Source organism: Alexandromys fortis, unplaced genomic scaffold (genome assembly GCF_014885135.2).
Source record: "Alexandromys fortis isolate MF-2015 unplaced genomic scaffold, M_Fortis_MF-2015_v1.1 scaffold_23, whole genome shotgun sequence".
Classification (NCBI taxonomy): Eukaryota; Metazoa; Chordata; class Mammalia; order Rodentia; family Cricetidae; genus Alexandromys; species Alexandromys fortis.
The window spans coordinates 16,139,916-16,163,395 of record NW_026067907.1 but is presented as its reverse complement, the minus strand read 5'-3'; the positions used below and the strand labels follow the sequence as shown (position 1 = coordinate 16,163,395).

At 34.5% G+C, this 23,480-nt stretch overlaps 3 protein-coding genes across 3 annotated transcripts; all 3 read left to right on the top strand.

The window, feature by feature from the left end:
* Positions 1–571: 571 nt before the first annotated feature.
* On the top strand, positions 572–1,525 carry LOC126497698 (olfactory receptor 1165-like). The gene has a single exon (XM_050135876.1). It carries the CDS (start codon positions 572–574, stop codon positions 1,523–1,525), a length of 954 nt encoding a protein of 317 aa, XP_049991833.1.
* Positions 1,526–12,197: 10,672 nt separating this feature from the next.
* On the top strand, positions 12,198–13,149 carry LOC126497681 (olfactory receptor 1165-like). The gene is given in 2 exon segments (XM_050135859.1): positions 12,198–12,515; positions 12,517–13,149. Coding segments are annotated over 2 exon segments (951 nt in total).
* A 5,702-nt stretch (positions 13,150–18,851) lies between these two features.
* Positions 18,852–19,832, top strand: LOC126497683 (olfactory receptor 1165-like). Its single transcript, XM_050135861.1, has one exon. The coding sequence runs from the start codon at positions 18,852–18,854 to the stop codon at positions 19,830–19,832; it is 981 nt and encodes a 326-aa protein (XP_049991818.1).
* Positions 19,833–23,480: the final 3,648 nt, after the last annotated feature.

The window sequence follows — 23,480 nt, the reverse complement described above, 5'->3', positions numbered from 1 at the left end:
ACTGCTGAAAAAAGCTGGCCATGTCCTTTTTAACATAATGTGCTATGAACATGTGACTGAATAAGGAGCAAAGGGTATGAAATGTGAACATTTGAAGACTACTCTAAAATCCTTCCAACTTGTGTCGCATGTTTTGCATTTGGAGCCATAAGTGATGTGTTTAGTTTGCACAGACCTTCTCAAACTTGAACTTATGGACACTGCAATCTTCTTAGTGCTTGAATAACTTTAATGTATGTATTTAACATCATATAATGATATTTTATTGTAAATATTCTAGCATCAAACAAATATAATATACATATTCTTATAAAAATATAATTGTAGGTCACATAGAGTGATACTGATGAGTATTACATTTTAATTCCAGATCTGGAAAACACAGAAGTGAAGAATAAAGGACACTGCTTCAAAATGCTATTTGCTGATTAGCCACACAAGAACCAAAATTGAAAATGCTCATGTCTAATTTTACGTTTTATGATGAGCTCCAACTAAGTTTCTATCACTCCACTCTCTCAAGTTCCATTCACTTTCATTTTATTCCTCTTCCTATTTTATAATCTGAGAGATGATGTCACGTGAACTGCTGAACCAGAGTTCTATGACCACATTCATCTTAGTGGGCTTCTCAGAATATCCACAGCTTCAAATACCTCTCTTCCTCCTGTTCTTGACCATTTACTCAGTGACTTTGATGGGTAACCTAGGCATAATTGTGGTTATCAGGATCAGTCCCAGACTTCACACACCCATGTACTTTTTCCTCAGCCATCTTTCATTTTTGGATATATGTTATTCTAGTGTATTTACACCCAAACTGTTGCAGATCTTGGTGATGGAAGACAGAACCATTTCTTTCAGAGGATGCATGACACAATTTTTCTTCATTTGTACATTTGTGATTACAGAGATGTTCATGTTAGCAGTGATGGCCTATGACAGGTTTGTGGCTGTTTGTAACCCCTTGCTCTACACAATTGTAATGATTCATAAGTTCTGTGCTCTACTAGTAGCTGGAACTTACATGGTAGGTGGCGTGTGTGCAGGAATAATCACATATACTCTTTTACAACTCTCTTATTGGGACTATGGCATTATTAATCACTTTGGTTGTGAGTACTCTGCTGTCATCTCTGTATCCTGCTCTGACTCCTCCTTTAGTCAGATGGTATGCTTAGTCATTTCTATATTAAGTGAGTCTTCCAGTGTCCTGATCACATTAGCCTCATATGTGTTCATAGTTGTCACTATTATTAGGATGCCTTCCAAAGGAGGACTGCGAAAAGCCTTCTCCACCTGCACTTCCCATCTGACAGCCATCACAATCTTCCATGGAATCTTACTCCTCCTGTATTGTGTTCCCAACTCAACCAGCTCACGGCTCTTTGTCAAAGTGGCCACTGCTCTTTATACAGTCATGATACCCATGCTGAATCCTCTTATCTACAGCCTTAGGAATAAGGATGTGAAAGAGGCAGTCAAGAGAATTATGAGCTCCAAACTGCGCTCTCACTTGACATAATTGTGTGAGTGTGTGTGTGTGTGTGAGAGAGAGAGAAACAGAGACAGAGATGGAGACCGAGAGAGAGACAGAGAGAGATATACACACACATATATACACACACACACACAGAGACAGAGAGAGATACATACACACATACATACACACACAGAGAGAGAGAGAGACAGAGAGAGAGAGAGACTAGTATTATTTTCTAAGTGCAGACAGACTACAGACATTTATTTTCTCTATTTAGTATAAGTATAGTACATGATTAATATGCAGTGAGAAACAATGAATTCTAGAGAAAGAGAAAAATGTCAAATCAATAATTTGAGAAACACAGAAAAAATATAGAACACCTGTTCCAAACTCTTGGAAAGATCTGAAGAATATCTATCCATCAGAAATACATCTCTAAGCATTTAGAAAATCTAACATGAATACAAACTTTACTATTATAGGAAAATCTCTATTAACCTATATTTCTTTTTTTAAACATCATATTTTAATTTCATTGGTTGATTAATGAAAAATTAAAAATACAGTAATGGTTAGAGGAGCATAAGACATTCTACCATAAAGCACATTAATACCATGATAAGACTACAGCACTGGCTCTCAGGAAAACTTGAGTTTTGGTTTTAAACTAACTACATGACACCGACTTTCTTATACCTCAGTTTTTTTTTTACATTGTTAAAAGTAAATTTCTTTGACACTATGAATAGAACATAGAAATATTATATGGAATCATACTGCAAATCAGCCATCTTGAAGCTACAGAAAGAAGAAATTCATGCAGTTCAAACTGATTGGTTTGTTGACCACGAGAGTGTGATGTATCAGCAAATACCAATAAATCAGGAAGACCTCTCAAAAAGGAGCCATGGTGCTCCTACTTGCTGCCAGCAGAGTCCATCTAAAAAAAAACAATGCTCTTTCAGATTTTATGAATGTAGTCACCTATGTTGTTGCCAATTTGTTGGAAGAGGCTACTAGTTTATTTCCGGACCACCCTGACTTAAAATGATCACACAGAAAGTATATTTATTACAATACTGTTTGGCCAATAGCTTAAGTGTATTTCTGGCTAGCTCTTTTTTTTTCTGGCTAACTCTTATATCTTAAATTAACCCATTTCTATTAATCTGTGTATCACCATGTGACTGTGGCTTATTGGTAAGAATCTGGTGGGCTCCTGTGGAGGTATCTGTCTCCTGCAGGCAGCTATATTAATAGAGTTTTGACAATGTTAAAATCATTTTTAAAGGCTAGGTCTTATTTGTCTGCATGTTATGCATTAAATAAAGTCCTATGGCTAAGCCCCAAATGAAGGAGTGTGGTGAATGATAAAGTCGCAGGTCAGTAATCATGGAATAATGCTCAATATTATTACATTACATAGACAGCGTTTTTAATTACTGAGAAAACAAGTCTCCATCCACACTTTTAACTCATTATCTAGATTAAATTAGCCTCTGCCTATGATCTGTGACGGATTGTCTCTGTTGCGTTAACTGAGATGAGTAACACTATTTCCTGGGATATTGTCCTAAACTTTACAAGAAAGCTATTTGAGCACCAGAATTTACTCTTTCTAATTCTGCCATGATAGACTTAACCTTGAAGTATGAACTAAAGCAAAGCCTTCCTTCCTTTAGTACATTTCCCCTGGTATCTTATGAATAACCAATACATGTGGTATAAGTGTGTTGTAACATAACCTCATTTCTCCCCAAATATATCAAGATCATCTCCTCATCATCTTGGAGATGGGTTAAATTAGCGGTGACTATATAATTGAGCAGTAGAAGAGATTGCAATACTCTCTGCCTTTGAACTCACTGAATTGGTAAAAATCTTTTGATGGAGAAATGAGTAAAACTCTTATGCAGTAGGATCATAGGCTGTAGGATGGATACCAAAATGGATTCAGTGTGAGCATTGTGGAAGCAGAGAATTATTGTTTAATTTTCAGGTGTTAGTGAAAGTCTTTATAGTTTAATACAGATTGTGGAATTATTTAAAACTATCTCCAAAATTTCAGTGTGTTTATGGAAGACATCATGTATCAACAAATGTATTCACCATATTACTATACAATCAGGATAATTTTTCAAATAATCAGGAAATATTTCAAATCTAATCAGGAAATATTTCAAATGTACTGATTCTAGTTTCAAAAAATAGCTCTTGAAAATGTTCATATTTTTCCATGGCTTTGTAGTTGTAATTAATTCTTTATAACACATTCTCATAGCATGTTATTCTAATCTACTTTCTTATTATATTTTATCTGTATGGTCTGTATGTAAGATAGAGATGTGTTTATACTATGCATGTATGTGAATATTTATACATGTTCAGGCATATGAATATTGTTGTTTTCAGCAATGTTTCTAAAGATGTTTACCCCTAAGCCATTGAGTTACGGTGATGAGCTTCCTGCTATTGCTGATTTGGCCTCCCCTGCTGAGGGCTATATATATACTTGTGAGAAAGTGGAATAAAAGGCTTGTCTGCAGAACCTGAAGTGTGTTGCGTGTTAATCCCGACGTCCCTCGCTCAGAAGAATGACAGTTGATGTGCTGGCGCGGCAAATATAGGCACATACATGCTTTGGTATGTGTGGAGATCAGATTCTGACTTTTTGCGGTCCTCACTGTCCACCTGGGTGGAGACAGAACGCTGATGAATTTTGCTGCTGTGTATACAAAGCTGCCTGGCATGTTAGCTTCCAGAGACTTTTCTGCTGTACTTCCATCTCACGTTTGTAACATTGTTATAACAGAGCAAATAAGCACACCTAATGATTCATTAAAATGATTTATTTTTTGAAATTATAGTTACATTATTTTGCTCTTCCATTTCCTCACTCAAAGCCTGCTGTTCATAAGCACCTCTGTGCTTTCTTTCAAACCCATAGTCTCATTTTCATTAATAGTTGTTGCATACATATATGTATATGCATACACATATATATTCCTAAAATTATAAATACAACCAGATCAGTCTTTATAATGGTATGTGTTTCTATGTTTCTAAGTCTTTGGTAACCACTTGGTGTTCTCTTCCCTGGGTAACTGTTTATCCCAGTCTCAGTATTACTTCTTCACTTGCCATCAAGTGAATCTCTGTTTGCAACAGATGAAGAACATCATGAACACCTGCTTCTTATGTGGGTTCTGGGAATTCAAACTAAGTCAGCAAGCTTGTGTGGTGAGTTCTTTATTCATGAAGTCATCTGCCCAATCCTTGTAGTACACTTTTGTGTTGGTTTTTTATTATCTTTGAAAGTACTTAGGATACACTCAACTTTTATACCCTAATAAATGAAATATCTTCTCCTTTTCTTTTTTTCTTCTCTCATACTTTACATTGTCTCTGCATTTTCCCCACCCCCATCCTCTCCTCCCACTCCTCACCTCTCTGCTAGATCCACTCCTCCTCCGTTTCTCTTCAGAAAAGGGCAGAGCTCCCAGGGATATCAACAAAACTTGGCATATCATGTTAAAATAAGAATAGGTACATCCTGTTATATTAACGCTGGGTGAGACAACCCAATAGGAATAAAACTGTTCAAAAATCAGTCAAAAATATCAGAGAGAGACCTCTCTTCCACTGTTAGGTGTCTGACAGGAATGCAAATCTACACAACCATAACATATGCAGAGAACCTAGGTCAGACACATATAGGTGCCCTGATTGTCAGTTCAATGTCTATGAGCCCTAGGAACTATGGTTAGTTGATCCTTTGGGCCATTTTCTTATGATGTCCTTTATCTCCGCGGGTCCTACTATCCTGTCCCTTATTCTACAGTATTCCTGAAATTTGAGCTCCATCTATTGTTTGGCTGTGTATTTGCCCTCAATTGATCTAGGCTCCAAACTATAATTTATATTTTGTTAGTCATGCCTATTCTATCCTAGGTCTCTGGCTTTCCAGTCTTTGAGTCCTGGAGCTACAGAAAATGTAAGTTGTGAGCTCTCTATAGTGTCATGGGTCTAAAGATGGGTCAGTAATGTTATGGTTATTCCTAGTTTTGCTCCACCTTTAACCCAGCACATCTTGCAGGAAGCATAAATTGTAAGTGTAAGTTTCGTGACTGGGTTGGTGTCCCAATTTCTACACAATCCCTACAGGGTCTTTCCTTATTACAGAAGATGGTTGGTTCAAGCTCTATATGCTTAGTATTGTGAATTCTAGTTCGTTTTAATAATAAAAACCATGAGTCAGATAAAGGGTTAATATTTTTATATGCCCAGCCATCTCCATTCCTGTCTCCACCTCCCTTGTGTTGGGATTAAATGCATGTGTCACCCAAGTACTGAAATTAAAGCTACGATCCAACACTAGCTGCCTCTGTTTCTCTTTTAGACTCGATCTATTTCTTGTAGCCCAGGAAGGCATTGAACTCGCAGAGCTCTATCTGTCTCTGCCTCCCAAGTCCTGCGATTAAAATTGCATGTGAGCACTGCCTGGCCTCTAGTGACTAGCTTCACACTCTGATCTTTAAGAAAGCTTTATTTGTTAGATACAAATAAACTATCACCACAATGCCCCATTTCTAAGAGTGTGGACTAGGGTCGCCCATACAGATTTCTGGGACTTTCCATTGCACTAGGTTTCTACCTCACCCTAGAAATGTAACTCAATTCCAGTCATCTCTCCCAGCAATTTCTCCCTTCATCCATAAAAATATACATATTAAAATAGATCTATAGTGATTCTTTTGATGTCTGTCCTGCTTTCCTTTATAAAAATGTTTTTAATATAATACCATTTTCTTCTGAATTTTATATCTGTTCTCCTTTGAACTACACATAATCTGAGGTTTTATATATAAAACATGCCCACATTTTATGGAATATTTCAGTTTAAGCTAAAATAAACTGACAGTTTTGAAGAAATTGTCATCACAATATAGAGCCGACTAACCTAGACCTTCATACAATTCTGCAAACTTTTGTAAAATTGTAATTTAGCAATGTACCATTCTTTGTGAATTTTTTTCAAAAATAGAAAATGGTGGAGTTTTCTCTTTCATGTAGGAGTCTAAAATCTTTTTGTTTCTTTTAGTGTATGTACCTCTATACTAAGGAATGTGGGCTATGCAACACAAAAATGGTGAAATCAATAGCTATCCTTTAGCAAAGATAAATTTGTTACACTGTTGATATTACAATATATATTTTATTGTGTTTTCTCTTGAAGTACAACTTCTATGAATAGGCAGACTGTTTATGTTATCTTTTAATATGTGATTGAAAGTAATTTTTTTCATACAAAATATTTTGATTATGGTTTTCTTTCTCTCAACTTTTACCTGGTCTTCCCAAAATCATCATTCACCCATCTCTAAGCACTTTTTTTCTCTCCTTTTAGAAAACAAATAGGTAAAGAAAAAAAGCAAGCAAACCAGAATAAAAATAAAAAAGAATCACACACAGCTGTCTATTTTGGTGTTTTTATACATAATATCAGTACAGTCTTATTTGAAAGATATTGTGTTCTTAATAAGAGATGAGGGAGTTCCTTCTAATTGTGTTTGTGTCAGTTAGTGAAATGTTTAGTTTAGCAATACTGAATCCACTTTTGGTCTAGTTCCAATATGCAATCATTCTTTTTGTAAACTCATATATACAGAAAGAATTTTTAACACAGGGTTTCTCTGAATAACAATCCCAGTGGTCCTGGAACTTGCTTGCAGACCAGCCTGGCCTTGAACTCACAAAGATCCACCTGCTTCTGCCTTCTGAGTGCTGGAATTAAAGGCATGTGCCACCACTCAAAACAACTGCACAATGATCAGACAAGAAACATCTCTAAGTTTTCATTAACCCTTTTACATTGCAGTGGAACCCTGAAAGCAATAAGCAGACTTGTATTGAACACATGGTATACCCTTATAGCATTAAAAACAAATTATTTTCTTTTTATTAGTCTCTTCTCTTCTCTCTCTCTCTCTCTCTCTCTCTCTCTCTCTCTCTCTCTCTCTCTCTCTCTCTCTCTCTCTCTTCCATGCTCATGTAGACATGACTGTGTGTCGGTGCCACACAGATATCAGAGAAAGGGGTCAGATCTCCTGAAGCTGAAGTTACAGGTAGTTATGAGATGCTCTGTGGGTGATGGGAAATGAACTCTGCACTCCTAGACTAATTACAATTACTCTTTATCTTGGACTGTCTCTATAAGAGGAGAGTGGAGATGTAAGACTATGTAATAAATATTTAACAAATTGTCACAATCAGCAATGGTTTTAAATCTCTAATAATGAATAATATTAGTGGAAATTTAAATTTTAGTGACATGTTCTTTGTAAAGTTATCTTGGTTAAAATCATGTGTTAGAAATTTATCCAATTATAATGGTTGCTGTTCTATAGGCACCGATGGCAATTTAGAGATGAAGTGGGAGGGAAGACCATTTACTTCATTTATGATTTTATTAGTTTGTACTCATTCGTTAACTTATACATAAAACTATGCATAATGATATGGTACTATGTAATAGTTCATTTTCTGTTATATATTCTAAATAATCTATACATGCCAATTTTTAAATAGCTGTTACTTATCATGAATACTTTAAAATGTATCAGTTGAATTTTGAAAATAAACTGCATGTTTTCATTATCTTTACCCCACTGTGTACCCTCAGACAAGAAACCATCACTCCTCTCACAGTATAAGTTGGTATCGCATCCTATCTCCTTCCTTAGTTTATGCTCCCAGTCACTTCAATCCCATTGTCAAATACTTTGAGTTAAAAATGTGTTTTATTCTACCATTCAAAACAAACCATTACATATTTTTCTTATGAAGATAATCACACTTCCTTTAGTAATGTGAAAAAATAATGTAAAGCCCAATTCTAGTCTTATCACTGTCAATGATAACATTTCATTCTTCTTGTGGCCAAACAAAAATGTATAACTTGTATTTTGTATAACTTGTATTTTGCAGAACCCGCACAATAAGGCTGAATAATTAATTTGTTTAAAAATTTTGGCTGTTGTGAATGGTGCTACAGTAATTATCAGAGTACAGAGTCTATTTAACAGGCTGGTTTCATTTCTTTTTGATAAACTCAGGAGTCTAAATACTAGGTTGCATGATATTCATGACTGCTGAGTCATGTAGTATCTGCTCTCATGACAGGATCAATGGGAAAGACTATTCCTTTCATCATACTATTGCCAACATTTTCTCTGTTTTTATTTTTATAGTATTTATTATTATAGCAGTGAAATATATATTATACAATTTACATTAAAATTTCCTTGGATATTAACAATGTTGGAAAGTTTTCCTCTGCCTCTTGGGCATGTCTTTGTACTATCTTTAGAAATGTCTAATATACACATGTTGTTTGTTGTCAGATCTACTTTCTGATTTCTCGGTCGAGTTATTTGAGTTCCTTATGTATTATAGACACTAACTTACATTATATTATGAAGTGTTACTCACTCCATAATTCTTTCTTTCACCCTGGTTTTATTTTCTTTCCTCTTGCAAGGCCATTTTCATTTAGTGCTCTTTTTTTTTTCTTTTGTCCATTGCCTTAGAATAATTCAGATGCCTTCCTGTATCCAATGTCCTAATATTTACCTTCAATAGTGTTTTGTATATAAAATTTGTTGTGCCTCATCTTACCTTCAGTTATACGTCTCTTTAGATTAATTTTATAGTTGATGAGACAGAGATATAATTCTATTATTGAGCATGTGAACACATTATTTTCCAAGCATCATTCATTGGTCTGGCTGATCTTATTTTGTTCATGTTTGTAGAAATTTGAAATAAATTATTTTACTATTAATGTTTGTCTTATTTCAAGTGATGTAATTTGTTTTATTAGTTGCTTTGTTTTGTGTAGTGTCTATGCTGTGTGATGACTGGAATTTTACAGTATTATTTGAAAATCATGGAGTTTGCCTCTAGCTTTACCATTCCACTCAATATTACTTTGAAAAATATGGGTCCCTTCCATATTTCTGTGTGGTAGCTTTAACATTCAGTTATATAAAAGTTGTCATTCATGCTCTGAAAGGATGATCACTGAATCTGTAGCTTATCCTGTGTAGGAAAGGCATTTTGCTAATGTTGATACTATGAATCTATAAACAATGAAAAATTTTCCATTTCTTTTCTGCCTCTGTAATTCTTCATGTTGGAAAAAGTTATATCATTTTTTCATTTGCAATTATCTGTATGTTTTACTTTCATGTCTTATGAGCAAAATTGTTTTCTTCATTCCTATATCATACAAGTGGATATTAGCTTTTGGAAAAATACTTAAAATTGCATGCTAATTTTAATTCATTATATTTTATATAAAATATTGACTGCTAGTGATTTTTAGTGAACTACCTGAAACATTATATAATATAGTACAATATAATTTGCAAAATGTGGCTTTTTCACTGTGTTTTTTATTTCTCCTACTTTTTCTGGCTGAGGCTTCTAGTACAATGTTGAATAAAAGTTGTCAATCTTAGCACATTTTCTTTGTTCTTTCTCAAAGAGATTATTGAATTTTAAATATTTTATGTGATGATAGCTGTAATTATTCATGTTACACAAAACATTATATATGGTAAGGATTATTCATTGCATATGAAAATTTATTTCTTTCGTACTTTCAAATGTGAAAGGATAGTAAATTTTATTAGAAACATTTCTGTATGAATCAGCATTGTGAGATATTCTTATCATGTGTTGTGTTGCTTTTTGTTTTTCAATTGAACACCAAATCTTGCTTTAATCTGACATGAGTATCACTTGCTTAGTGATATACTCAGTGTAGTTTAGAATTTAACTTGCAAACATTTCAATAAGAATATCTCATCTACATTTACAAAATGTGTTGTCTTCTAGAGTCTTCCCATTGAGCTAGCATCTGACTTGTGAATAATGCAATGAGTGCTGATCTAATGAGGTGAGGTGTGAAATAGTTCCCTAGTCTCAACAACTATAAGAATGCAAGGACAATTGATTTTTTTCTTTAAGTGTTTAGAAGAACTCAGTAGAGGCATCTCCTTTGAACATTCCCTGTTGAGTGATCAATTATGACTAAGTCAGTCTTATTCCTTGATTTTGACTTGTTCAGATTTTCTATTTCTACTTAATGCAGTACTGAGTGGAAAAATGTTTCCAAATTGACTCTTCTTTGATAATTCTTTAACATACACATCACCATATATTTTATAATAAAATCTCTGATTGTCCCCTATACCTGTCATGCTCTACATTAACATTTAGTTATTAATTATGCTGGTAAAAATAATATGCAGCTTATTTTAGTGATGAGTACTGAAGGAAGACTGTTAGAAGTGAGGAGAGTTTTGATATAAAAACATAATATAAGATGAAGGATTAAGGAGTAGATTGAGAAGTTCACAAAATGTTTACAACAGTATAATATGACCGTTCCAGGAATTATTTTTTTTCACACCAAGTTAAAGAGGCTTTAAATTGATTTCATCGACCTACAAAGAAAGATATGGCATGTCTAAATCTTCAACAGTGTATGATGAGCCAGCAAAAGTCTCAAATGGTGTAGGATTTCCACTGTAAGAGACGGTGACATTAATTACACTGCCTGACTGAGGTAAACGACATAGTTCATTTAAACTCTAAAATGATATAATAGAAAAGTTTGGATTTCTCTTCCATTCATGATGCTCAATCGTATTCATATAATTTCTAACTTTACTCCCTGAATTAACCCTCAGGTATTATCATATGAACACTTAATACTTTGACTCTTTTATGAACAACTAAAGAATAAACAAAACGAAACAAAGAAACACAAAATAAACAAAAAACAGAAAAGCACAAAAAGCTTAATCTTTATTAACAAATCACATGTTTTATTTTCTCTGTTTACATAAAAAAGGATTTTAGTTTCTTTAATATGAGAGAACATTTTTTCTTCCGCAAATCTTTACTTGTGTTTTGTTTCTAGTAAATAGGTGTTTGTTTTTCTGTTTGATGAGATGTGTACTACACTTGGCTAAACAAGTTTAATTTCATGTTTAAAAAAATTTATTTGCTGGTGCTGAGATCCTTGAATTTTCTAATCTATCAGAAGATGGAACCTAAATTCAACAACAATGTCATCAATATAATTTAAAGACACACTTAAAATTACAAAATGTATATGATTTAAAAATAGGTAACAAAGTAACATCCATAGGGTGGATAAAAACAGTGCTGTGGAGATATGACACATGGCTTGATTGATAAAATCTAGTAACTTTAACATTGCATTTGAATATATGAGATAAAAGCATTATGTCTGAAGGATTCTTCGGACATGATTGTATTACTAAAAAATCCTGTTTAATGCTTTTTGTCTTTGATGTGTGCTTTGGGTCTTAAAATTGTACTTTAATAGATAACATTGTGAGATTTTATGTATATACAATTTATAGTTATAATTTTATCTGATATTTGTGTTTAAATTCTAGATTAAAAAATCCTATATGACTGAAGTTCAATATCAATGAAAATAATCAGAAATCAATGCAAGAAAGATTCAAACTGAAGTAAAATTATCATGAATTAGATTGGACAACCTCCTGTTTTCAATGGGCCTCCGCTAAAATTCTACCAAATCACCGTTTCCCAGTTTCCTGATTTAAATTATGTTTTTTTTTCATACTATTTTCCTCAATAAAGGACCATGATGCTTGATATGGGAAACCAGAGTTCTGTGACTACATTCATCCTTTTGGGTTTTTCTGAATACCCGCATCTACATGCACTTCTTTTCCTGCTGTTTTTTATCATCTACACAGTTACTCTGATAGGAAACCTGGGCATAATTGTGGTCAGGAGGATCAATCCCAAGCTTCACACTCCCATGTACTTTTTTCTCAGTCATCTTTCATTTTTGGATGTTTGTTACTCCAGTGTCTTCACACCTAAACTGTTAGAAATCTTGATTGTGGAAGACAGGACTATCTCTTTCAAAGGATGCATGACACAATTTTTTTTTCATTTGTGCATTTGTGATCACAGAGATGTTCATGTTAGCAGTGATGGCCTATGACAGGTTTGTGGCTGTTTGTAACCCCCTGCTCTACACAGTTGCAATGTCTCCTAAGCTCTGTGCTCTCCTTGTAGCTGGGACATATACGTGGGGTGTGTTCTGTTCCTCAATGATCACGTACTCTCTTTTACAGCTTTCCTACTGTGGACCTAACATCATCAACCACTTTGGCTGTGAGTACTCAGCCATCCTCTCTTTGTCCTGTTCTGACCCCACCTTCAGTCAAGTGGTATGTTTAATAATTTCTATATTCAATGAGACTTGTAGCCTCCTCATTATCCTGGCCTCTTATGTCTTCATAGTTGTCACAATCATCAAGATGCCTTCAAAGGGTGGTCTCCAAAAAGCTTTTTCTACTTGCTCCTCCCACCTGACTGCCATCAGCATCTTCCATGGGATCATTCTCCTTCTCTACTGTGTGCCCAACTCCAAAAACTCATGGCTCGTGGTCAAAGTGGCTACTGTGCTTTTCACTGTTATGATCCCCATGCTGAACCCCCTCATCTACAGCCTTAGGAACAAGGATGTGAAGGGGACAGTCAGTAGACTCTTCAGCTTGAAACTGCATTCTCATGCAAAATGACTCACACATGAACTCTACTTTTTATACATGAATATCTTTTACTTACAAGTTACTATACTTTAGTGATAATTGAAATTATGCTATGTTTCTTCCAATTATTTAACTTTGTGTTAAATATACAGTGCTTTTCACCTTGCTAACAACATATTTCCTTGCACAAACTTGTGAAGTTTCTTTATCAAACATTTTTTTAAATTTTCTATTCTGAATACTGTGGAAGTTAGGTTGACAAAGGGAAATTACCAAGTCAACTCCTTCTAAATATATTATACTTTAAGTTGTTTTAAATAGATAAATAATGCATACAAAATGATAATTGCTTCTATATTACTCAAACTGAAGTTGTGATAACTATTTGTGAATTAGTAGCTTTAATAAAAATTATTTTAATTCCATTTTAATGTTGTATTAAAGTAAAATCTTGTTTCACAATACTAACAAATTGTCTTAATTTAAATTAGTGTTCATTGAAAACATTAGCTAAGTACACAACTTGCTCTGAGTGTCTACATGTTATTCTAAGATCAATAAAATGTATTGTGACATTGCCAATATAAAAAACTGATCTATTCAAACTATATATATACACATATATGTATGTATATATATGAATGATTGATAGAACCTTAAAAAATAATAGGTGATTATGCTATCTTATGGATATTAAAAGCACAAATGATAATTTGTTATACATTAATTCTACATAAAATTTAAAAGATCAGGTTCTATGACTCATTTTACTTGTGAAATATACGAAATAACCAAGCTGTTCTCTGTGCTATTACAAACAGAAGAGGCCCCCACACCTTGAAGGGAGGAATTTGATGAAAGTAAGTTAAGGACTGTGAACTCCAAATTTTCTTACTCTTTACACATTGTCTCATTTAAATCTCTTTGTTAATTCACATCTACTGTAGGAAGAAGCTTTTCATATTGATGTTGAATGATGAACTGATCTGTGGGCTAAAAATATGTCCTTAATAATCATATTATGCCATATTCTAATTGAGTATCATTGGACATATCAATCACATTTTAAGATATTTCCCATGTAAAGAAGTAGTTGGTCAACAAAAAACATATTCCTTCTTTATTTAGGATCTTTGTTCTTGTTCTCCTATCATTGTTTTTTTAAAACATGTTTAACCTGTACAAGTTCTCTGCATTTAATTGTGGTTAGTTACAAGTGTCTAGGGATTATCTCTTTCTTTTAGATTTTTTCAGGAGTTCGAATATAAAATTTTACAATTTTTTTGTCACTGTCTCTTAGAATGTCTATTATTAAACTCTTAAAAATTTAAGCATCTGAATCTGTTATAGATCAATTTTAATAATACATGGTAATTGTTTGATATTTTGTTATTTAATATGAAGAATGATGACTCACACTGTTGACACCAGAAATAGATTTTGCTGAAAATGTAAATAGTTTGAATTATTGCATATACATGAGAAAAAGTAAGAGAGAATATGTTTTTGCTTTCTCCTCTGTTCAATCAATTACATAGCTCTGGATATGATTTACTGATAAATAGTAGTTTATTTTCAATGTTACTTTAATTATTGTTGATGATAAAGTGATAATTTACTTGCTATGATACTGAATCACTCACTGTATAGCTCTCCCAAAGCTTTACACAGGAATTAGCACCTATACTTTCCAAATCAGGTCAAAAATTTGAACAGGCTCATGGCTAAACTAATTCTACTCATCTAGATTTTCTTCGATAGTAAAACTAGATAATGTTATAGCAAACTATTGAACTGCATTCAATTTCCTGAAGAGTTAAACACAGCACTCATCAAAATATGCTCATATGCTGAATTCAACAAATCACATTTGTTTGAATCATAGATTGAAAAGAAATCACATATCCAAATAAGAACATAAATAAGTGAACTACAGAACATAAGTGGACTCAATGAAAGAAAATATATGGAAATCTTAGTAGACAAAATGAGGAACTTACCTTGATAATATTTAAAGCTATTTAATAAGAAGTAATTCTGGATATTTGAAAGAGAAGGGACAGATATCAGTACAGTTAAAAAAAAAAAAAAGTACCAAAAACTTCAGTCAGCATTATACTAAGTGTGGAAAAGCAGTATTTTGATGGTATTGATGCTGTTGTTAAGGAAATAGGTTCAAAATGAAATTCCCAGGAGCTCAACTGTTAAGAGCATTGGCCAGCTACTGCAGAGGAACCAGGCTTGGTGCCCAACATTCCTAGGGTAGTTTACCACAATGTGTTTTTCCAGTTCCAAGATATCAAACCTCCTCTTCTGACCTCAAGATGGCTCCAGCAATGCATGTGGTACACAGACAAGTATTCAAGCAAAACACCCATTTACATAAAGTAAAAATAAGTATGTCTAAATTTCAAAGAAATGATTGAAGATAGAGGCTACTTATTTTTGGGAAATTGATAATTTCTTTCACAGGCTTCAGTAGCAAGGTTAGACGGTAGTGATGCACTTGAGAGGCAGAGGCAGGGGGAACTCTTGGGTTCAACGTTGGCCTCATCTACATAGTGATTACATTACAGCCTAGGTATAGAAAGACCCTGCTTCAAACAAAGGAACAAAATCCATGCAGAACCAACCACATGAAACAATAAAACAGGAAGATCAACTGTGTATCTCAATACAGGAACATATTTTTTTTTGTACAAAAGTGTATTTTGAATGAAGATAGCAACATTAGTAGGATGGTTAGACACATACATAAATATTTTAGTATCTCAACATTGTCCAGGATCCTACTTGTAGTCTAGAAAGGAGACTGGCTAAAATGGAATGGAGTCACACATGTCAGTTTGTAGCCAGAGAAGTAGATACTCTTTGTGTCAAAAGTATATTTAGATCAAAGATCACTATAAGTGAGGTTTAAACCAATTCTAGTGGTTCTTTCAAGGAGTATGTCAGTTATACATTTTCTTATGTATTTTGATCCATTACCTCCTACTAATACTTTTATTTTTCATATGTATATGAGAAACCAAATCTGGCCACTAGAATCACACATGCACATACACACACACAAAGTTCAATATATTATATTGAATGTTGCATATTGAATTAGTATATACTTTAATATATGCATATTTAGTATTCTATATTTAATGACAGTATTTATAAGATTATATATCTTTTATAGGTCTAGGTTTATGAACAACAATAATGTAGCAAGTTTAAGTAGATAGCAAGTTAGGTCATAAAGCATAGAACAAATTAAATGCAGCTCCATTTTCTTTCATTTTCCTGGTTTAAAATTTTTATTTTTTCTATTGAAAGCTGTAGCTGTATTGGTGAGGTCAATTCAGTCAATTCAGTGTTTCTCTGTGCAACTTTGGTGTCTGTCCTGAAACTAGCTCAGTAGACCAGGTTAGCCTCAAACTCAAGGAGGTCCATCTGCCTTGTCTTCTGAGTACTGGGATTAAATGCATGCTCCACCACATCCTGACTTATTATAGGCTTTATGGAGGTATGAGCACATATAAAAAGAAGCAAATTTTCACGTTAATTGAAGTGAGAGACAGACCTGGATGGAAACCCTGAATTGACTCTGGCATGCATAATAGATATAATACCACAACTTACACTTTTGTCAACATAAATATGAGATATGACTCATTTTCTCTCAGACATCATTTAGAAACCTTTCCTATGGACGTGTGTTGAAAGTTTGCCCACAGTGTTTCTGTTATGAAAATGGAAACTAGGAGCACATTTTGAAGTTTATTATTGTCACATGGTGTTCAGCACATACAATCTGTTTTCAGACCGTATGCAGTAGTTTGAATGTAATTGGCCCACATAATCTCATAGGGAGAGCCACTATTAGAGGTTTTGTTGCAGTTGGTATGACTCTGTTGGAGGAAGTGTGCCACTGTGGGGGAAGGCTTAGAGGATCCCTATCCTTGGAACACTGCCCAGTGAGCCAGTTGATTTCCAGTACGTACAAGATGTAGGACTCTCAACTACTCCGGTGCCATGTCTGCCTGCATTATACCCTGTCACGATGAAAATGACTAAACTTCTGAAACGGCAAACCACCTCAAATAAATGTTTTATTTATAAGACTTTCCATAGTAATTGTGTCTCTTCACAGCAATACAAACCTTATGTAAGACACCGCATTCAAATATAGGACAATGGAGACTGGGTGGTTGTGGTACATGTTTTAAACCCAGCAGAACAGACAAATCTCCATGAGTGAGTTGGAGGCCAGTCTGGTCTATAGAGTGAGTTCCGGGATAGTCAGGGCTACACAGAGAAACCTTGTTTTGAAAAAAAAATTGACATTTTAAACAATGTCAAGTGAAATATTGGAACAATTTACAAGAGGCATTTAAAATTAGAACTTTTGAACCAAAATCTAATTCTATAGTTACATCATTCTCACTATCCCTCTCCTTTCCTCAATTTCTCCTGAGTGCCTCCCACTCTGTTGTAAAGTCAATGTTTATTATTCTTTAGTTATAATTATATATATTACATATATATATATGTATATATTTAATTCAAGTTTATAAATATAAGCTGCTAAGATAATTTAGTATTGTTCAATCTTATTTAGAACTGACCTCTTGGGATTGGCTAAACTATCAGGGAGTATGTCCCTGGAGAAGACTGATTCTTCTTCTCTCAGTAACCATTAATTGTCAGTAACTTGTCCTCTAGGAGTGTAGCCTTGTGAGAATACCCTCATCTTAGTAGGCATAAAAAATAGTGTTTTATTTTAGATCTTGTTGAAATTTCATGGTTACAGATCCTCTGTCATATATAAAAGACTCATCCTAACAACTGATTTATTGTCCTGGTTCTCTGCCTCTAACAAATTTCTGTCCCCTCTTCTATGATGTGCTTTTACCAGCTGTTCTCAATCTGTGGATCACAACCCCTTTGGGTTTGCTTATCAGATATCCTGCAAATCAGTTACTTACATTACTATCCGTAACAGTAGCAAAATTGCAGTTTTGAAGAAGTAAATAAATAATTTTATGATTGGAATCACCACAGCAGGAGGAACTATTAAAAAGTTACATCATTAGGAAGGCTGAGAACCACAGACTTAGAATTAGTTATAAGGGCTGCAGATGTGTTAAATAGGATAAGACACCCTGTGGTCGGTTATTGTCTGTGTTCTGATCTGTTGTGGTTTTCTATAATCATCTCGATCTGCTGCAAAACAAGTTTCTTTGATGAAGGTGTGAACTATGCTTTTCTGTGAAAATAAGGATATTAGAAAGCAATTAGAAATTATACTGACTCAGTGAATTAGTATTAGTAGCTTCTCTTCTAAAATCCATGGCCTCACCAGCCAGAGCAAGCAGGATAGGTCTGCAATACAAGACATGATTTCTCTACTATTGATCGAGATGTAAGTACAATTTTATGGGTTTTTGTGACTTTTTAAAATATTTGTGCCATTTTTTAACCTTTTAGTATATCTTGTTATTTTTATGTAAATAATTTATAAGGCTTTATAATATTTGAATTGTTATTTACAGAGAAAGGACATGCGCCATTCAGTGAGAAACACATGACATGTTCAAATAGAAAGTGGGCCGTGATTGAGATAAAGCATGTCAAAGAGAAGTCATTGATACAGATTTGATACATGAAATTCCAGCGGCTCGTTTTGGAAGCGTGCCTGCCATCCATAATACCCACTCCTCTGCTGCAGACTGCTGCTCAGGATGAACTCTGTGGTTTCTTCCAACAGAAGCCAGAGGTGGAATGAGGGAAATGGAAGCATGGTGTCTTCTTTTATTCTCTTGGCCTTTTCAGAATTCCCTTACCTCCAGGTGCCTCTCTTCCTGGGATTCTTGATCATGTACACAGTCACTGTGTTGGAAAACCTCGGTATGATTTTTGTCATCAGGATTAATCCCAAACTCCACACTCCTATGTACTTTTTTCTCAGCCATTTATCCTTTGTTGATTTTTGCTACACATCTGTAATTGCACCTAAATTGTTAGGCCTCTTGCTTGTAGAAGACAAGACTATCTCTTTTGAAGGGTGCATGGCACAGTATTTTCTTGGGTGTACATTTGTGATCACAGAGATGTTCATGCTGGCAGTGATGGCCTATGACAGGTTTGAGGCTGTTTGTAACCCCCTGCTCTACACTGTTGCTATGTCTCACCAGCTCTGTTCTCTCCTTGTAGTCGTTACCTACATATGGGCTGTCATCTTCTCCTCCACCCTTACATATGTCCTTTTGCAGCTATCTTACTGTGGACCTAATGTCATCAATCACTTCTGCTGTGAGTACTCTGCCCTCCTTTCTGTGTCCTGCTCGGACACCTCCTTCAGCCAAATGGCTTGTCTAGTCATTTCCATGTTTAATGAGGCTTGTTGCCTCCTGATCATCATCACCTCCTATGTTTTCATAGTTGTCACTGTCATCAAAATTCCCACGAAGGGGGCCCTCCGAAAAGCCTTCTCTACCTGTGCCTCGCACCTCACAGCTATTGGTGTCTGTCACGGAATTGTTCTTCTACTATATTGCGTGCTCAAATCTAAAAGCTCACTATTTCTCGTGAAAGTAGCCACAGTTTTCCACAGCATGGTCATCCCTATGCTGAATCCCCTCATCTATAGCCTCAGAAACAAAGACGTTAAAGAGACTGTGAGGAAGTTAGTCTGCCTAAAATGTGCTTTTCATTCCTTATAACCAAACATGTTTTTAATGGTTTTAATAAATATACTTTATATATTTTATTGATAATTTGTAGCTATTTCTATCAAGAAAAGAATATTTATTGAGGAGCTAAATTGTGCATATAATTTTGTACACCTATAATGAATAAATCTAAGTATGATATAGGAAGTAGAGAAAGGAAATTATCATTATGGTCTTCTCAGAATTTAATATAATAATGTGGAGTTTTAAAATCTTTTCAAAAATCGTATTTTTAATAACTATGACTTTCCTAATATATATCAGTACTGAGATGTCCAGACAGGAACGCAAAATACCTAAATGAACAAAAAATATATTTAATTCTAATCAGACAACTCTAATATAGATAAATTTACCAAATAAAATATGATAATATACACATACATCTATTACTTTTATACTGTATACTATGATATAGTTCAATTATTATAGTTTTATAAATTAAACACTTTCTCTGCTATATGAGAAAATAGTGATAGGATTTAAAGTATATTCTAATCTTGCAGTTTGTCCTTGGTGATAGTGTAATCATTCAGTGGCTCTTGTTTATTGTTATTTGTGTAATACCTAAATGAAATTATTTTAGGTTCATTTTCTTTGGAAAAAAATAATATTGATGTAATAATTTTATCTAGGTTCTACCATAACTATCTAACATAACAGCAAGTATATCGATATTGACGAAATTCATACATCTGATGCAGATGTTGACTATTTATTTGAAAAAGAGCAATTGTTTAACAATTGTTAGTTATAAATTGCAGTTACTTATATGCTATAGACCATCCATTTGCACCTGTGACTTTACTGAATAACTGAAACTGAATTTTACAGAATTACTTGAAACGAGAGTTTCATGTCTAGGCTCCTAAACTAGTAAATTTTAGTGTTTAGGCCTATATGCATGAAGACATCCATAGAACATTAGACTCTTCACCTGGTTGTAAACAAGCCAGACTTGAGGAATCTAACTCACCTCATGTTACAGACTGCATTTCACCTGCTAACATTTTAGAACTCAGAAGAAATTGGAAGTCTAAGCCCCAAATCTACAGAGAAATCTAGTAATGTTTTTTGAACAGAAAGTATTGTTCACAAGGTCATTTGAGTAACAGGGTGTCATGCTTAGTCAAGGTGTTGACAACGTATTTCAGGTGCTAACCTCCATAGCCATTGTGTGGAGACAATTTTAATTGTTGCCCTCATGGTTGTACTGCACATTGTAGATGTTTAAATGAAATGCAAAATGAAACTTTTATTCTCCTGAAATTAGAGAACTTCAGGATAAATAAGGTGGAAAATACCGATGAAATGAAATTGGAATATGAACTTATAGACTAGTAAAATGGCCCTTGAAACAAAGTGGAAAAAGAGTGGAAGCAAAGACAGAAATGTTGAAATATCCTTTTCACTTGTGTAGACTGACTTTACAATGGAAAAACATGAAATCATGAAGGAACAGGCAGAAAGTGACAGATGGTGGTGAGAAGTAGGACAGTGAAGACACCAACAGTAAAGAAGGAAAGCAATGAAATTCAGACCTAAAGCTGACAAGTTAAGAGACAGATTCTGTCTATATTATAGACAGAATAATAATAATAATATAATATAATGGAAGCTCACCAAGGCCAGCTGTACTGGGACTGAACGAGCATGTGATCAAACTGGACTCTCTGAATGTGGCTGACAATGAGGGCTGACTGAGAAGCCAATGATCATGGCCCTTGGTTTTGATCCTACAGCATGTACTGGCTCTGTGGGAGTCTAGTCTGTTTAGATGCTCGCCTTTCTAGACCTGGATGGAGGGGAGAGGGCCTTGAACTTCCCACAGGGCAGGGCACCCTGACTTCTTTTAGAACTGGACAGGGAGGAGGGAGGGGGAGGGGGAGGGGGAGGGAAATGGGAGGAGGGAAGGAGGAGTAATGAATAAATTAATTAATTAAAAAAGATAAAAGAATGTTTTTCTGTGTTCCCTAAATTGATGCTAAATTTTGTTAAAAAATTAATTGAATAATAAAGGCACTGGAATGTTTAAGTAACAGAATTGTGAAACAAACTCACATATTTCCTGTCTTCTAAGTTTCAAACATTCATTATAATTCAGTTGAGAAAATACAATTTGTTTTAATGACAATAATGGAAAATTTGCAACTATGTAAAAAAAATATGAGTTATATTTTATATCATACTCAAATATACTCTTGAATATATGAGTGTATACACAAAATGCATAAAATATTAGCATAAGTAATAGAGTATTTTAAAAATTTGGGTGCACATTTTTTATAAAATGCAAAATAACAGACTATTAAACAATGAATGAGATCAACTTATATTAAAATTTGGGGTAATGTTTTATTATTTGAAAAAGCTTGCCATGAAATAAATGAAGATGAAATGTGGGGAGACTGATTGGTTGTTAAAATGTTTGTTGTGCAAACATTAGTTTCTCTTTAAACCTATCAAGAAAGAACTCAGAAACAGTGGAGAGAAAGAAATGATTCTGTAATTTTTATTAATGAAAATGATTATGCATAATATGTGATATGATTATATCATATTTACTCTGTTTATAATCGTAATTTGTGACATACAAGCAGCAAGTTCACACTTATACCATTTTTAATATTTATATGTTGCACAATATACACATATCCTGTAGTGTAGATCAGCATTCACAGGGAATGTACTTTGAAAACTTACTTCCTCATAAAAGCTGTGTTACTGTGCCTTTTGAGTTGGACTGAAGACATGTAATTGCACGTCCATGTAATTATTCTAATCATCTTACTGAGATTCAGAGTTTAATAAAGAATGGGCTCCCATCATGTATATGTTTCCATAGGAGTTCTGATTTTTTTCTATTTCTATAAAGAACGGTTTGGGATTTTTTTAATTAATTTTTTTTTTTTATTAAAAATTTCTGCCTCCTCCCAGCCTCCCATTTCCCTCCCCCTCCCCTCACTCCCCTCGCCCTCCCTCTCCAGTCCAAAGAGCAGTAGAGCAGTCAGGGTTCCCTGCCCTGTGGGAAGTCCAAGGTCCTCCCCCTCCATCCAGGTTTAGGAAGGTGAGCATCCAAACAGGCTAGGCTCCTGCAAAGCCAGTACATGCAGTAGGATCAAAACCCTGTGCCATTGTCCCTGGCTTCTCAGGTCCAAATGAGGAGCAGAAGGAGGGAGAACATGAGCAAGAAAGGACCGCGAGGGGTGCACCCACCCACTGAAACAGTGGGGCTGATCTAATGGGAGCTCACCAAGGCCAGCTGGAAAAAGCATGGGATAAAACCAGACTCTTTGAACGTGGCAGACAATGAGGACTGCTGAGAAGCCAAGGTCAGTGATTTTTCACTGGGACTCTATTAAATCTCTAACTAATATATGAGTTGACTCAAAAGTCTGTTAGCTTCTAGAGGCTCTGAGGATAATGTTGGCCCCCATGTACAAATGTGTTAGTGATGATGCTCATACAATGCCATTCTGATTTTCTGATTGTCCCTCTGAGAGACTAATTATGTAGATTGTTATAATATTATTTTACAATGTATTACATTTACTTAATGTTCCACAGCATAAACAAATGTAAAGATGTGATGATCTTTTATGTTGCATTTGTTTAACTCTGTGAAGCTTTGTTACTTTG